This window comes from Dipodomys merriami, unplaced genomic scaffold (genome assembly GCF_024711535.1).
Source record: "Dipodomys merriami isolate MVZ:Mamm:240054 unplaced genomic scaffold, mDipMer1.0.p SCAF_52, whole genome shotgun sequence".
NCBI lineage: Eukaryota > Metazoa > Chordata > Mammalia > Rodentia > Heteromyidae > Dipodomys > Dipodomys merriami.
Window position 1 is genome coordinate 6,759,908 of NW_027206091.1, and position 15,106 is coordinate 6,775,013.

At 52.2% G+C, this 15,106-nt stretch overlaps 1 protein-coding gene across 9 annotated transcripts in view; it reads left to right on the top strand.

The window, feature by feature from the left end:
- Wdr62 (WD repeat domain 62) overlaps nucleotides 1-12,596 on the top strand; it is a 32,080-nt gene extending 19,484 nt beyond the window's left edge. The window contains exons 17-32 of one of the 9 annotated variants that reach the window (XM_069998665.1): nucleotides 535-646; nucleotides 747-810; nucleotides 1,830-1,961; nucleotides 2,580-2,713; nucleotides 5,104-5,156; nucleotides 6,003-6,224; nucleotides 7,510-7,583; nucleotides 7,796-7,899; nucleotides 8,027-8,125; nucleotides 8,972-9,106; nucleotides 9,604-9,718; nucleotides 9,825-9,963; nucleotides 10,040-10,091; nucleotides 10,247-10,870; nucleotides 12,021-12,178; nucleotides 12,265-12,596. In XM_069998665.1, coding sequence (XP_069854766.1) covers nucleotides 535-646; nucleotides 747-810; nucleotides 1,830-1,961; nucleotides 2,580-2,713; nucleotides 5,104-5,156; nucleotides 6,003-6,224; nucleotides 7,510-7,583; nucleotides 7,796-7,899; nucleotides 8,027-8,125; nucleotides 8,972-9,106; nucleotides 9,604-9,718; nucleotides 9,825-9,963; nucleotides 10,040-10,091; nucleotides 10,247-10,870; nucleotides 12,021-12,178; nucleotides 12,265-12,522 — 2,475 coding nt within the window. In that variant the 3' untranslated portion in view covers nucleotides 12,523-12,596. Of the gene's footprint in view, nucleotides 1-534; nucleotides 647-746; nucleotides 811-1,829; nucleotides 1,962-2,579; nucleotides 2,732-5,103; nucleotides 5,157-6,002; nucleotides 6,225-7,455; nucleotides 7,584-7,795; nucleotides 7,900-8,026; nucleotides 8,126-8,971; nucleotides 9,107-9,603; nucleotides 9,719-9,824; nucleotides 9,964-10,039; nucleotides 10,092-10,246; nucleotides 10,871-12,020; nucleotides 12,179-12,264 lie in introns of those variants that run through there. The other 8 variants (XM_069998662.1, XM_069998661.1, XM_069998663.1 and 5 more) reach the window with 8 other exon arrangements.
- Nucleotides 12,597-15,106: the final 2,510 nt, after the last annotated feature.

Below are 15,106 nucleotides of genomic sequence, written 5' to 3' on the forward strand. Positions count from 1 at the left end.
AGGCTGAGATCTGAGGATTGAGTTTCAAAGCCAACCTGGGCAGAAAAGTCTATGAGAGTCGGGTGTTGGTGGCTCATGCCTGTAATCCTAGCTATTCAGGAGGCTGAGATCTGAGGATCAAAGTCAGCCCAGGAAGGAAAGTCCATGAGACTATTATCTCCAATAAACCACCAGAAAACCAGAAGTGTTGCTGTAGCTCAAGTGGTAGAGTGCTCACCTTGAGCTGAAGAGCGCAGGGATAGCGCCCAGGCCCAGAGTTCAAGCCCCACAACTGACAAAAGAAAAAAGAAAAAAAAAATATGAGTCTTCTCTCCAATAAACTACCTCACAAAAGCCAGAAATAGAGCTGTGGCTCAAGTAGTAGAGTGCTACCCTTGAGCAAAAAAGCTATAGAAGCACTCCGGCCCTGAGGTCAAGCCCAGGGCCAGCACAAAAATAGGGGAGCAAGGTTGTTAGGGGGGCTGGGCTGCTTGGCCCAGGGCTTGGAAGTCGGGTGGCGTAGGCAGCCTGAGTGGTATGTGCATTTTTCCTCAGGTCCAGGTGGATCCATCTGGCACTTTCCTGGCCACAAGCTGCTCAGACAAGAGCATCTCGGTAATAGACTTTTACTCGGGCGAGTGTGTCGCCAAGATGTTTGGCCATTCAGGTAGGTGTGCCTCACTGCCAGGCCCTGGCACGACCTCCCGGGTGCCCAGCATCTCTCTGACTCAGAGGCAAGAGTGGCTTCTTCTCTGCTTTGCTTGCAGAAATCATCACAGGCATGAAGTTCACCTATGACTGTCGTCACTTGATCACCGTATCCGGAGACAGGTGGGACAGCCAGGGGTTGAGGGAGGGCCACATTGGCTGGGCTTCTCTGTGGGTATGGGGCTCAGCACACTGTGCTCACAGCGTGCCTGTGAGTGGAATGCACTTGACCAACTCACACCCACTTTGCCTAGGGATCACCTAGGTGGCATGCCCCGCCTGAGTTCCATCTCACACCTGACATTTATTTTGTTTCTCTTCTCTGAGCCTTACTTAGCTGAAAAAGAGATCACACTGTCTCTATCTTGGCAACTCGGATAAGCTTTATAAGCCCTGAGAAAGATGATTTATGTAACTTCTTTTTTTATTTTGGTGCCAGTCCTGGGGCTTGAACTCAGGACCTGGGCACTGTCCTGAGCTTTTTTGCTCAAGTCTAGTGTTCTGCCATTTGAGCCACACCTCCATTTCTGGCTTTTTGGGGGGATAGTTTATTGGAGATGAGTCTCACAGACTGGCTTTGGAGCACAATCCACAGACTGCAGCCTCCTGATTAATTAGGATTATAGGCATGAGCCACCAGTGCCTTCCATGATTCATGTAAAATTCTTTTTCTGGTTGGTTAGGGCCTGGGTCCTGTGCCTGAGCTTTTTTGCTCAAGGCTGGCCTTCTACCATTTGAGCCACAGCTCCACTTTAGGGTTCCTGGTGGCTCATTGGAGATAAGAGTCTCATGGATTTTCTTGCCCAGGCTGACTTTGAACCACTATTAGATCTCAGCTAGGATTACAGGTGTGAGCCACTGGCATCTAGCATTATGTAAAATTCTGGTAGCCCATGCTGGGTGCTTTGCCCTTCCCTTTAATTTCCCATACTCTTCCCTCAAAGCCCTGTTCCTCAAGTCTCAAGACCCCAGAACAGACGCTGGGCTGCCTGGCCTGTCAGCCAGGGTGTAGATCTAAGCCCGAAGCCCTTGCATTCAGCTCTAGAGTGTCTAGAGATGGGGTCTTGGGCGTGGCAGCTAGGTGGCCCTAGACATAGGCATGGTGGTGATTGCTACGTTTCTTCTCCTTGTGGCCCCTGCAGCTGCGTGTTCATCTGGCACCTGGGCCCAGAGATCACCACCTGCATGAAGCAGCACCTGCTGGAGATCAACCACCAGGAGCAGCGACGACAGCAGCAGCAGCCCAAGGACAGGACGTGGGGTGACCACCCAAGGTCCTGGCAGCCACCTGTTCCCCAGGGGTACAAGCGCATCTGCTGCCTGGCTGCACAGGCACATTTTTTTTTTTTTTGGTCGGTGGTGGGGCCTGAACTCTGGGCCTGGGCACTGTCCCTCAGCTCTTCAGCTCAAGGCTAGCACTCTACCACTTGAGCCACGGCACCACTTTGTGGACTTTTTCTGCTTATGTGGTACTGAGGAATGGAACCCAGGTCCTGATGCATGCAAGGCAAGCGCTCTACCACTGAGCCACCTTCCCAGCCCTACAGGCAGATTTTGTAAACAAAGCTCCAGTGACTCACCGTGGGGCTCTGAGCAGGCTCTGAGCGCCCGGGCCATGTCTCAATTTCCCATAGTCCCCAAAGCTTTTTTCCTCTACCCAAGGGGGATTTGACTGCTCTGCCCCCTGTCCCATCACTGTGCCCTTGAAGTGGCCTTTATCACCCTTGCTGTGTCTCATTTTCTAGATGTGGAGAGGGTCAAGTAAGAGGCCTCCCCCTCCATATGAGTGGCCAGGGAGCTTGGCACAGGGCCTGGCTCCAGGCAAGTCCCCCTTTCTCTCCCCCCACCCCTGCTTATCTGTATTTCCTTTCTGTCATTCATCTTGGTGTTAGGCAGGAGACCTACACATCCATGCCCAGCGAGATCCGATCCCTCAGCCCTGGAGAGCAGACAGAGGATGAGACAGAGGAGGAATGTGAGCCAGAAGAGCTGGTGAAGACCCCATCCAAGGATAGTTTGGATTCAGGTCTGGAAGGGGGCCCAGGTAAGGGTCCCTAGGCGGTTTTGAAGTGTCAGCGTGGAGAGTCATGGCTGGATCGTGCCCACTACCTCAGTTTTCAGCTCATGGTGTCAGCCAGCTCTTTCAGTGTAATGCTAATCATGCTCTTCATTGGCTTAAACTGGATGGAGAAATTTTTTTGGTTGATGTTACTGAATATTCAAGAAGATTGGCTTTGCCAGGCACCGGTGGCTCATGCCTGTAATCCTAGCTACTCAGGAGGCTGAGATCTGAGGGTCACGGTTCAAAGCCAGCAAGGAAGGAAAGTCCAAGAGATTCTGATCTCCAATAAACCACTAGAAAACCGAAGTGGCACTGTGTCTCAAGCGGTAGAGCGCTCACCTTGAGCTGAAGAGCTGAGGGATAGTGCCCAAGCCCCCCCCCCAAAAAAAAAAAAGAAGATTGGCTTTAGGCATGGCTGAGTCCATATTAAAAGGAAGCTATTTGAGAAAAAAGCCGGAAGTGGTGCTGTGGCTCAGTGGTAGAGCACTAGCCTTGAGCTGAAGAGTTGAGAGACAGCACCCAGGCCCAGAGTTCAGGCCCCACAACTGACAAAAAAAAATTAAAAAATAAATTAAAAAAAGGAAGCTATTTGGTTGGGTGCCAGAGCTGAAGCCTGTCATCCTAGCTACTCAGGAGGCTGAGATTTGAGGACTGCGGTTCAAACCCAGCTAGGGCACGAAAGTCTGTGAGACTCTTATCTCCAATAAACCACCAGAAAACCGGAAGTGGTGCTGTGACTCAAGTGGTAGAGCGCTAGCCTTGACATTTTCTATCTCAAACAGTGATTGGGTATAGTAGTAGTATATGCCTCTGTCCCATCTGTGGGGGAAGCCCAATCATGAGGCATGGTCAATTCCAGCATGGTAGGCAGAACAAGTGGGAGGATCCCAGTCCAGGCTGACTTGGGTATAGAGTAAGATCCATCTCAAAAACAACCAATACACACAAGGTAAAGGAAGCTAGCTTTCTCCATCTTTTGGTTCTGCTTTTCTTTTCTTTTTTTTTTTTTTTTTGGGTCCAGTCGTGGGGCCTGAACTCTGGTCCTGGGCGCTGTCCCTCAGCTCTTCAGCTCAAGGCTAGCGCTCTACCACTTGAGCCACAGCACCACTTCCGGCTTTTTTCTTTTTGCTTATGTGGTGCTGAGGAATCGAACCCAGGGCCTTGAGCATGCAAGGCAAGCGGTCTACCACTGAGCCACCTTCCCAGCCCTGGTTCTGCTTTTCTTCATGCTGGCTTTATTCTCTGCAGATTTTCCCTTTACTGGGGGGAAAGATGCCCTGCAGATTTATAAAGCAAATGAAAGGTTTACTGAGTTCAGGAGAAGTGAGTCTTCTTTCCTAAACACTCACCACAAGTTCTGGGTGTGAATCATGGCTTTTGTCAGCCCCAGCCAAAGATGGGGATACATGGAGGTCAGGGAGGTCATGGGAGGTTAATACAACAATGGGTGTTTTTCCCCAGAAGATAACAGACTGTTGCTCAGGCAAAAGAGGCCACTGGCCAGTAGTGCAAGAGCTTTTTAAGTGAATTCCTTTTTGTGTATGTGTGCTGGTCCTGGGACTTGAACTCAGAGCCTGGGCGCTGTCCCTAAGGTTTTTCATTTAAGGCTAGTGCTCTACCACTTGAGCTAAAGTGCTACTTCTGGTTTTCTGGCGGTTCATTGGAGATAGAATCTCATGGACTTTCCTGCCCAGGCTGGCTTTGAACCCTGATCCTCAGGTCTCAGCCTCTTGAGTTGCTAGGATGACAGGTGTGAACCACCAATGGCCAACTTAACTTTTTTTTTTTTTGCTAGTTCTGAGGCTTGAACTCGGGGCCTGGCCACTGTCTCTGAGCTTTTTTTGTTCAAGGCTAGCTCTCTACCACTCTAGCCATAGCACCATTTCTGGCTCTTTCTGTGTATGTGGTACTGAGGAATTGAACTCAGGGCTTCATGCATGCTAGATAAGCACTCTACCACTAAGCCACATTCCCAGACCCTAGCTGAACTTTTTTGTTATTGTTGTTAGTCATGGGGCTTGAACTCTGTGACTGGGTGCTGTCCCTCAGCTCTTCAGCTCAAGGGAAGCGCTCTACCACTTGAGTCACAGCGCCACTTCTTGTTTGCTGAGCAGGTTAGTGGAGATAAGAGTCTCATGGACTTTCCTGCTCCGGCTGGCTTTGAATCATGATCCTTAGCTCTCAGCCTCTGAGTAGCTAGGATTACAGGCATGAGCCACTGGTGCCCGGCCCAGCTGAACTTTTAATGTATAGGTTCCTGTGTTGTGCGTCATCTAGGAAAATGCTCATTTGTTCAGCCCATGCATCTCTCGGGTGTTTTGTTCCTTTGTCACGGATCCTATATGTCTCCTCAGATCCCCAGTGCCTGCTGACCAATGGCAAGCTGCCGCTCTGGGCAAAGCGGTTGGTAAGTCTTCCAGGACAGTGGGCTGGCAAAGGAGGAGTCCTGCCTATACTCTTCTTCCTTTGGGGAGCCCTTTTCCCTTTCCAGATGTTTTCTCTCCCTGAAGAACCCCATTATTCAGGGTCAGGTCAGACAACCCTTCATTCACAATCCCCTACACCCCATGCCAGGGGCTGTTCTAGACATTGGGGTTACAGCAATGAGCCCTTGACAGGCTCATTGCTAGTGTGGGAGTCGGACAGTAGCCATGGTGAATAAATGAGAGAAATCATGTCATGTGTTAGGAGTTGAAACCTGTGGTAGAGGAAGACAGGTTAGGAAGGAAAGAGGGAGTGCCAATGACAATGTAAGTTAAGAAGAAAAGGCCTCACAGACTAGCTGCTTAGAGCAGCTAGGATTACAGGCGTGAGCCACCAGCGCCCATCTGTCCATGAGATTCTTTTTTTTTTTTTTTTGGGTCCGGTCGTGGGGCCTGAACTCTGGGCCTGGGTGCTGTCCTTCAGCTCTTCAGCTCAAGGCTAGCGCTCTACCACTTGAGCCACATCGCCACTTCCGGCTTTTTTCTAATGTGGTGCTGAGGAATCAAACCCAGGGCCTCGAGCATGTAAGGCAAGCGCTCTACCACTGAGCTACCTTCCCAGCCCCCATGAGATTCTTATCTGCAGTTAACTACCAAAAAGCTGGAAGGGGGGCTAGGGTTCAAGTGGTAGGGCACTAACCTTGAACAGCAAAGCTCAGAACAGTGTCCAGGCCCTGAGTTCAAGCTCCAAGAGAGAGGAGGAGGAGGAGTTTCTGGAGAGACTCGGTCATTGGAGTTGCTGACTGCCTGACCGTCCCCTGTCCCTCAAGCTAGGGGACGATGACGTGACAGATGGCCCTGGCTTCCATGCCAAGCGCAGCAGCTACCAACCACATGGCCGCTGGGCAGAGCGGGCTGACCAGGAGCCCCTGAAGACCATCCTGGATGCTCGGGCCCTGGATTGCTACTTTACACCCATGAAACCTGAGCATCTGGAGGACTCGGTTGTGGACACAGTGGAACCGCAGAACCTGGAGGATCTGCTGGGTGAGGTATGTCCTCCACACACAGCCTGGCCTGCCACCCCACCCCCATTGCATCTGCCCACCCAGGACAAGGGGACCTCAACATTCTCACTCTGAAATAGGGCTTCAGGGTATGGTGACTTCCCAGGCCAGACAAGGAATCTGCAAGTGGATCACAAAGGATTTAAGAGCTTAATCCCAGAGTTAGAGGGAACGTGTGTGTGTGTGTGTGTGTGTGTGTGTGTGTGTGTGTGTGTGTGTGTGTGTGTGTGTGTGTGTGTGTGTGTGTGTGTGTGTGTGTGTGTGTGTGTGTGTGTGTGTGTGTGTGTGTGTGTGTGTGTGTGTGTGTGTGTGTGTGTGTGTGTGTGTGTGTGTCCGTGTCCTGAGGCTTGTGTGTGTGTGTCCATGTCCGTGTGTGTGTGTGTGTGTGTGTGTCCGTGTCCTGAGGCTTGTGTGTGTGTGTCCATGTCCGTGTCCTGAGGCTTGAACTCAGGTCCTGGGTACTACCCCTGAGCTTTTGTGCTCAAGGCTAGAGCTCTATCAGTTGAGTCGCTTTCCCACTTCCAGCTTTTTTAGTGTTTAATGGTAGGTAAGTCTCATGAACTTTCCTTCCCAGCCTGGCTTTGATCTGTGATCCTTAGATGGCAGCCTCCTGAGTAGGTAGGATTACAAGTGTGAGCTACCAGCACCTGGCCAGGGGGAACTTTTGAATAGAAAGATCCCTGGCTTAATTCTCCTCAGGCTGTGTGTCCTGAAATGAGAGATTTGCCTCTCTGGACCTTCCTTTTCCAAAAAAATAGCATAATGATCTCTGTCTCATGATTTTTTTTTTTAACTTTTAAAAGTTGTTATTATAAAGTGGTGTACAAAGAGGTTGCAGTTCCATAGGTCAGGTTATGAGTACAATATTTTTTGGTCAATATTACCCTTTCCTTCATTCTCCCCCATTTCCCCCCTTCCTTTCCTACACTCGTTACTTTTTTTTCTTTTTTATGGACTCAAACTCAGTACTTGATGCTTTCTCTCAGTGGCTGGTGCTCTACCAACTGAGCCATGCCTCCAGCCCCTGCACAAGTTATATGATTCATTTTGCCTCATGATTTATCTCCACAGAGACCACAGTGCAGGCTGACCATAGGCCAGGGCATGGGTCCTGTCTTTGTTCCCACAGCCAGCGCTGTGTGCCATCATTCCCCATCATAGTCACAGCCATTGGCCTGTGAGGGCCTAAAGAGTGGTTCTGCTCTTTACCCTCTAGGCAGAGAGTCCCCAGGAGGATGGCCATGGGCATCCCTCCTTTCTATCCCTGCAGAGAGAGTCATCTGAGGCCAGCAAGCTCCTTGTCTACTCCCTGGACAGAGAAGTGACGGTCACAGGGACCGCCAGGTGAGTGTCATGGCTCCTGCTCGAAGAGCGGCCTCTGCCTTTCCAGAGGCCTGTGTGCATGCACACAGAGGACCCCCAGCCTCAGCTGCAGCCTGTTTCCGTGGTCCTCAACGGGGAGAGCCATACAGAGGGGGAGCATTTGGAGGAGCAAGGGATTCTGGGCAGGAGGCTTCTTGTTAACCAGAATAACCCCAGCTCTACTGGCATTGCAGCCAGTACTATGAGAAGGAGGCCAGGGCGGGGCCTGGAGAGCCACAGGCTGAGGCCTACCTCAAGGCGTCCTCCGTCAGCTTGAAGAACCAGAGCCCACCTGAGGGTGAGTGGGGCAGGCACCCTGGGATGGGCCCTTTGTGCACAATTCTTGCAAACCATATACTCGGACCCACCCATTAAGGGCTCCAAGTGGTGGGCTACTCACCACAGCTCTGCTCTTTGCAACTCAGGGGAAGCTGACTTAGACCGCCCCTTTGCTGCCCCTCATTTCTCTGCTCCACGGGCTGACCTGGACTCTCGGCTCACCATGACCATTCCCCATGAGCCAGGTAAGCCAGATACAGAGGAGGACAGTGTGTGAGCCCAGCTGAATGTGGTCACATAGTCAATGACTGAGAGGGGCTCACACCTATTATCCTAGCTACTCAGGAGGCTGAGATCTGAGGATAGCCATTTGAAGCTGGCTGGGCAGGAAAGTCCATGAGTTTTTTTTTTTTTTTAATATCCAGTTAACCACCAGAAAACTGGAACAAGCACAGTGCTCAGGCCCTGGGTTCAATCCCCATGACCCACACAAAAAAAATTGTATAGTTTTATTTATTTTTGTTTATGCGGTACTGAGGAATCAAACCCAGGGCCTCAGAGAGCTAGGCAAGCACTTTACCCACTAAGCCACATTGCCAACCCCCCAAAATTGTAGGAATATGTGTGTATGTGTGTGTATAAAATAACTAAGGGAGCCAGGCACTGGTGGCTCACGCCTGTAATCCTAGCTACTCAGGAGGCTGAGATCTGAGGATCACAGTTCAAAGCCAGCCCGGGCAGCAAAGTCAGTGAGACCCTTTATGTCCAGTAAACCACTGGAAAACTGGAAGTAACGCTGTGGCTCAAGTGATAGAAAGCTTGCCTTTAGCTGAAGAGCTGAGAGACAGCGCCCAGGCCCAGAGTTCAAGTCCCACGACCAAAGAAAACAAACAACAAACAAACCTAATGGGGCTGAGGCCCCCATCGGCCCTAAATCCCAGTTTCCTGGCCTATAAGGTGGGCCTTCTCTGTCAGGTGGCATCAGGGCGTGTGACAGGTATATCCAGCTTTCTCCATGGTTGAGTGGCATCCTCCATGACTCACCATGTTGAAAGCTTCTGTCTCCCCACCCTTCTCCTGCCTCTCTCCAGGATGCCTGGGTATGGCAGAAGAACCGCCCCGGCCTGAGGGGCCAGGCCCAGCCAATAGCTCCGTTCCCCAGACTCCTGAGCAGGAGAAGTTCCTCCGTCACCACTTTGAGACGCTTACCGATGCCCCCTCTGAAGGTAGGGCCTGGCCCTGTGCGATACTGAACCTTCCTAGGTTGTCTGGGAAACAGCGTGGGGCCCAGAGCAGGTTTTTTCTGTTTGTTTGTTTTTTTGTGCTGGTTCTGGGGCTTGAACTCAGGATCTAGGTGCTGTCCCTGAGCACTTTTTTTTGCTCAAGGCTGGTGCTCTACCACTTTGAGCTCCATTTCCAGCTTTTTGGGGTAGTTAATGGAGATATGAGTTTCTTGGACTTTTTCTGCCTGTGTTGTTGCCTTTGAACTATGATCCTCAGATCTCAGCCTCTTGAGTAGCTGGGATTACAGGCATGAGCCACGCTACACTTCTCTTAAGGACAGTTCTGCTTGCTCTTCCTCCCCCTGGTCCCTTCACTCCTGAGGTCAGGTGTGTAGTGCCTGCTGGTGGGAGTCCTGGGGACCTGCCTGCTGCTGTGGGTCTCGCTGCGCAGGCCTTCTTGTCTGTGAGGGCTCTGAGGACTCCACAACACTGTCCCCCAGAGCTCTTCCAAGGGTCCCTGGAGGACGTGAAGGTCTCAGAGGCTGAGGACTTCTTCTTCAACCCCCGGCTGAGCATCTCCACACAGTTTCTGTCACGCCTGCAGAAGGCATCCAGGTAGATGCTGATTACCTCACCCCTGCCTCGCTGTCCTTCATCCTGATGGGCCACGGTCCCTCGGATACCCACAGGCAGAATGGCAGTGCCACTGTCCCACCCCCAGGTTCACCCATACCTTCTCACCCCTGCTGCCTCTGCACCTGGTGAAATCTCCGGAGGTCAAGCTTCGCCACCGGGGAAGCCAGCCCCGAGCAGAGCCCCCGAGAGCAGGTACTGGCTACACCTCCCCAGACGGGACCAATGTGAGTATTGGGGTCACCTCCCCCAGGGCCCAGGGCTGAGAACCAAGAGGCCTTGTCCTCAGAGCTGTCCTTGCAGGTCCTTTTGGGGGGAAAGGCTGAGGAGCCCCTGGAGCCCCTGTGCCCACTGAGTGAGTACCTCAAGTCACAGACGACTAGCCCTGTGTGTTCCAGCTGAGCTGGGAGGTGGGGTCGGGGGGAGTCTGTTCATACTGTGAATTCCTCCCTGGGCAGAGCCTGTCCACTCAGTGACAGGGTTGGAGTGAGCCATCTGCTTCCTTTACAGCCCCCCACCTTACAGGCCTGGCACCCTGTGTCCCTTCCTCCTCAGTGCTGCCCACAGACAGGAAGCCTTCAACACCCACATCTGAACCAGGCCTGGATCCGGGCGTCTGTACCCCCTCTACCTGCTCCTCCATGGAATCTACCACCAGCTCCCGAGCCAAGATGTCATGTGAGGATCCCATCCTCGCTGAGCTGGCCGGCCCCCTGCACAGACCCTCATCTGTTGAAGAACTGGACGCTCTGGGCCAGGAGCTCCCGGCCCTTGTCACAGCAGAACCCAGTTCTGGAAACGAGGACCAAGAACCTTCCCTGCCCTCCTGGGGCAACCACGAGGCCCGCGCTGGCCTAAGACTCACCCTGTCAAGTGTCTGTGACGGGCTGAAGCCACCCACCACGTGTGTCTGGTCCCAGGAGTCCGTGGACATGAGGCCTAGTGTAACAGCCAGCTCGCTAGCCACCAGCCCTATGGATGGAAGCACCCCAAGGCTCCACAGCTCTGCCTTTCTTCCAAAGCTCCCAAGCCCCCCCTCCCTGTCCCCGTCTCCCCACTCCAACAGCCCCCCACTTCCAGAAGTTAGGCCTGAAGTCCCTGGTAGCACTTCCTCCCTTCCAGAGCCCAGCCCTGGTAAGCATCACCTTGGCACAGGACTGGATCTTCAGTCTATCCCCTGTCTTAGCTGGCTCCACTCCCAAGCTGGACACTTCAGCTAGCCACAGGGACTGTGGGATTCATTCATTCACTCACATATTTAATAATCACTTGTGTTCTAGGCCTTTGGACACTTGGTAAACAACAGGGTAGAGATTTGACATCGTGTGTGTGTGTGTGTGTGTGTGTGTGTGTGAGAGAGAGAGAGAGAGAGAGAGAGAGTGAGAGTGAGAGAGAAAGAGAGAAGTATGCCAGAGGTGGTACTTGAATCAGGGCCTAGGTGCTGCCCTTTAGCTTTTTAACCCAAGGCTGGTGCCCTAACACTTAAGCAACAGCCCCACTTCTGCCTTTTTGGTGGTTAATGGGAGATTAGAGTCCTACAAAGCCTGAGTTGGCTTTGAACCTCAATCCTTGGTTCTCAGCTTTCTGAGTAGTTAAGATGACAGGTTTGAGCCACCAGTACCTGGCCACATACCACTTTTAATACATCAGACACTTTTCTTTATAGATTTTGCTTGGGAATCTGTCCCTAAATTATAAATTCTCAGCTGGGCACCAGTGTCTCACACCTGTCATCCTAGCTACTCAGGAGACTGAGATCTGAGGATCACAGTTCTGAGCCAGCATTGGGCAGACCAATCTGAGAGACTATCTCCATTTACCAGCAAAATGGAGGTGTGACAAGTGGTAAAGATCCAGTTGTGAGGAAAAAAAAAAAAAAAAGCCAGTTGAGGGCTGGGAAGGTGGCTCAGTGGTAGAGTGCTTGCCTCGCATGTATGAGGCCCTGGGTTCAATTCCTCAGCAGAAAAAAAGCCAGAAGTGGCGCTGTAGCTCAAGTGGTAGAGCACTAGCCTTAAGCTGAAGAGCTGAGGGACAGCGCCCAGGCCCAGAGTTCAGACCCCATGACCTAACAACAACAAAAAGACAAAAACCAATTGGAACTGAAGGCCTTGAGTTCAACCCAGAGTAGGGGGAAAAAAAGTGTTATGTGCTAAGGAGAGGAGGGAAGGAGGGAGTCAGCAGTGGAAAAGGATGATGAGAAAATCCTTTGAGACCAGCCGAGGCAGCCCTGGGGATTATTGAGATCAGCCCAGCCTCTAGCCTTATTTCCTTGTCTCTGCCCCAGGTGTACCCAGTCCTGTCCCAGGGAGCTCTGGACACTGGAGGGAGCTCGGGCTACCGGCTGCTGTCCTGCCCCCCACACCCCTCTACCTACATGATGTGACGAGCATCTTGCACAGGCTGCAGACTGCCTTCCAAGAAGCCCTTGACCTTTACCACACAGTAAGCTGGTGACCCCGGGGCCAGGGGAAAGGTTGAGGGGCTCCGTGGGCCTGGAGGATCCCTGATCAGCTTGCCATCACTTGCAGTTAGGCTCCAGTAGCTGGCTGGGCACTGACCAGCAGCAAGCACAGACCCTGCTGGCCTCCACCTTCCTTTGGATCCACAGCCAGCTGGAAGCCAGCGACTGGCTGGTTGGAGATGACTTGGCTCCCGCCCAGTCTGTGCCAAGCCCACATCCTCCGTCCTCACCCACACTGGGCTCCTTGGCCAGCCCAGACTTGCAGGCCCTTTTGGAACACTACTCAGAACTGCTGGTTCAGGCTGTGCGGAGGAAGGCACAGTGAGACCGAGGCCTTACTACCGCCATCACTTGCCGCTCTGGAAAAGCAGGTTATTTTGAGCAAATAAAGGGGCAGCTTAAAACCATAGTCCTGGTACTTGTCCTCATCTGTATGCCATGGCCTCTCCAGGTGGATGTTGAGAGGGCAGGGGTGGGGGGGAGGGGGGGGTTCCACAGCTACGGAAACATGGCAGACCAGCCTGGGACTCTGCATTTGTGCCAGTCCCAGCTGCAGCCAGGGGTAGGGGCAGAGCTTCTGTGGTCACTAGGCCTGACCACATCACTGGCTCCTGCAAGCTCCAGGCTGCTATGCCCTTCTGCAACAGGGGAAACTGAGGAAAGACAAACAATGAGAACCAAGCTACCCAGCAGCTGGGACATGTAGTTCCTTCCCCAGCATCACCGTCCTAGGAGCCATCAGCCCCTCCAGGCAGCAGGCATCTGCTACAGGGGATGTCTGCTGAGAAGCCAATTTGACAGCACAAGTATGCCCACTGACCCGGTAAGGAAGCCAGCAGGGGAGGCCCTTCTAAAGCAGAGCACCACCATGTGACCTGCCATGGCCTCTGAGCTCTTCTGAGCTCTGCTGGGTGGTCTTAGCCCCAGAAACAAACACAGAGACCCACCAGGGGATGCTAAGTCTGAGATCCAATCCGAGTAGGGATGATGGCAGGGCTGGACCCATCAACATGATGACATAACGTGTTACACACGAGACCAGCCAGGCAGTTGTTCAGACCAGACCCCCAGTGCCTGTCACTGCCCTGTATCTGTGTGAGAGTGGAGCACAGCAGAATGAGGGTATAGGGTGGGAGAAAAAGGAATTACCTACAAACTGTAACCCGAGTGGGGCTGCTATTCTCAGCGAAGGCCTTTTCCTAGTGGCAGCTGAGGCTTGACAAGAGGACATTTAAGGAACAGACAACAGCCAGGCCAAAGGCCCTGTGGGATCCCATAAGGATGTGGTGGGAATAGTGGCAAGGCTAGGAAAGTTGGGGTGGAGTGGGAGAGGAGGAGAGGGGTGGGAGGCATAGTGGTGCAGGGTTTTGTGGTGGTGGTTTATTACTTGTGGCTCCTTCCCCCTGTCTCAGTGAACCAGGTGATCCAGAGCTTGTAGGCAGGCTTGACTTCTGCCAGAGGCTGGCTCCTAGCACACAGACTGCCGGTGGGGGTGGGGGGTACGCTGTCGATCTGGTGACCCACTTGCTTCATTTGACCATTGCCAGAGGAGACTCATGAGGCAAGATTTGGTGTGTAGGGAGTTGCCAGTTCTCCTACTCTGGATCATGGTAAAGGTTTCAATGCCAAGTAAACACCTGGCTTTCAGGGACCCAAGACTTGGGGATATCTGTTACTCTGGATGTCATCTTGGGCCTGGCCTCCTGCTCTATCACCTGCCCTGCTCCAGCCCCACCCCCAGTCCATTTCACCCTCCAGCTTTGGACCTCACAATTGCAACCTGGCTGCTGTGAACAACAGACAGAAAAACCCTTTCATCCAATCAGGAGCAAAAGCACGAAGCTAGGCAGGTACCAGGGAGCAGGAAGGAAATGTAACTTCTTCCTCGTCACATCAGCCAAGGCAACCACAGTGGAGGTTGCTAGGACCATCTCCCCCTTCCTGGACCTGTTGCTATGGAAACAAAATTGGGTTCTCAACACAGAAGGGTGGGCTACTGCCACTCCCCTCTCCCAAATGCCAAGCAATTAAACCCTGGGAGGATCAGACTGGACATGCTGTGATCCCACAGCATCCTGGCAGCTGCTCATGGGATATTCCAAAGAATCCTTTAATAAGAGCCATTGGCAAAGGACCAGACAGGGACTGGGGAACTACCAGGACTGGCCCAGAAATTGTGCCAAAGGGAAGTTTTTACATCCACAAGGCACAATAAACAAGAAACCAGGAGAAGCTGGGCATTGGTGGCTTATGCCTGTAATCCTAGCTACTCAGGAGGCTGAGATTTGAGGATCAAGGTATGAAGTCAGCATGGGTAAGGAAGTCCATGAGACTTACCTCCATTTAACCACCAAAAAGCCAGAGTAGAGCTGTAGTTCAAGTGGTAGAGTACTAACCTTAAGTGTAAAAGTTAAAGGATAGCACCTAGGCTCTTAGTTCAAGCCCCAGTACCTGAAAACAATCAGGAAAACCGACACTACATATCTCAGCCTCCTTACAGGGTGTAGGGTTGCACACACAGATTTTTCAGAAGTGGGGGAGGGTTGGAAGGGTGTGGCTAACAAGCAGGAGGCTAGGAATTCAAACCCCAGAACTACAAAAAAAAAAAATAATAAGTTTTGTTTATGCCAGTCCTGGGGCTTGAACCTAGGGCATGGACACTCCTAGAGCAATTTTGCTCAAGCCTAGCAATCTACCACTTTGAGCCACAGTGCCACTTCTGGTCTTCTGGTGGTTAGTTGGAGATAAGAGCCTCAGACTTTCCTGCCCTGGCTGGCTTCAAATCATGATCCTCAAATCTCAGCCACCTGAGCAGCTAGGATTGCAGGCATGAGCCCTCTGCGCCCAGCTGCTCTGATGTTTTAGTTTTACTTCCTGGTTCTGTTTTAGTATTTATGATTTTACATTTT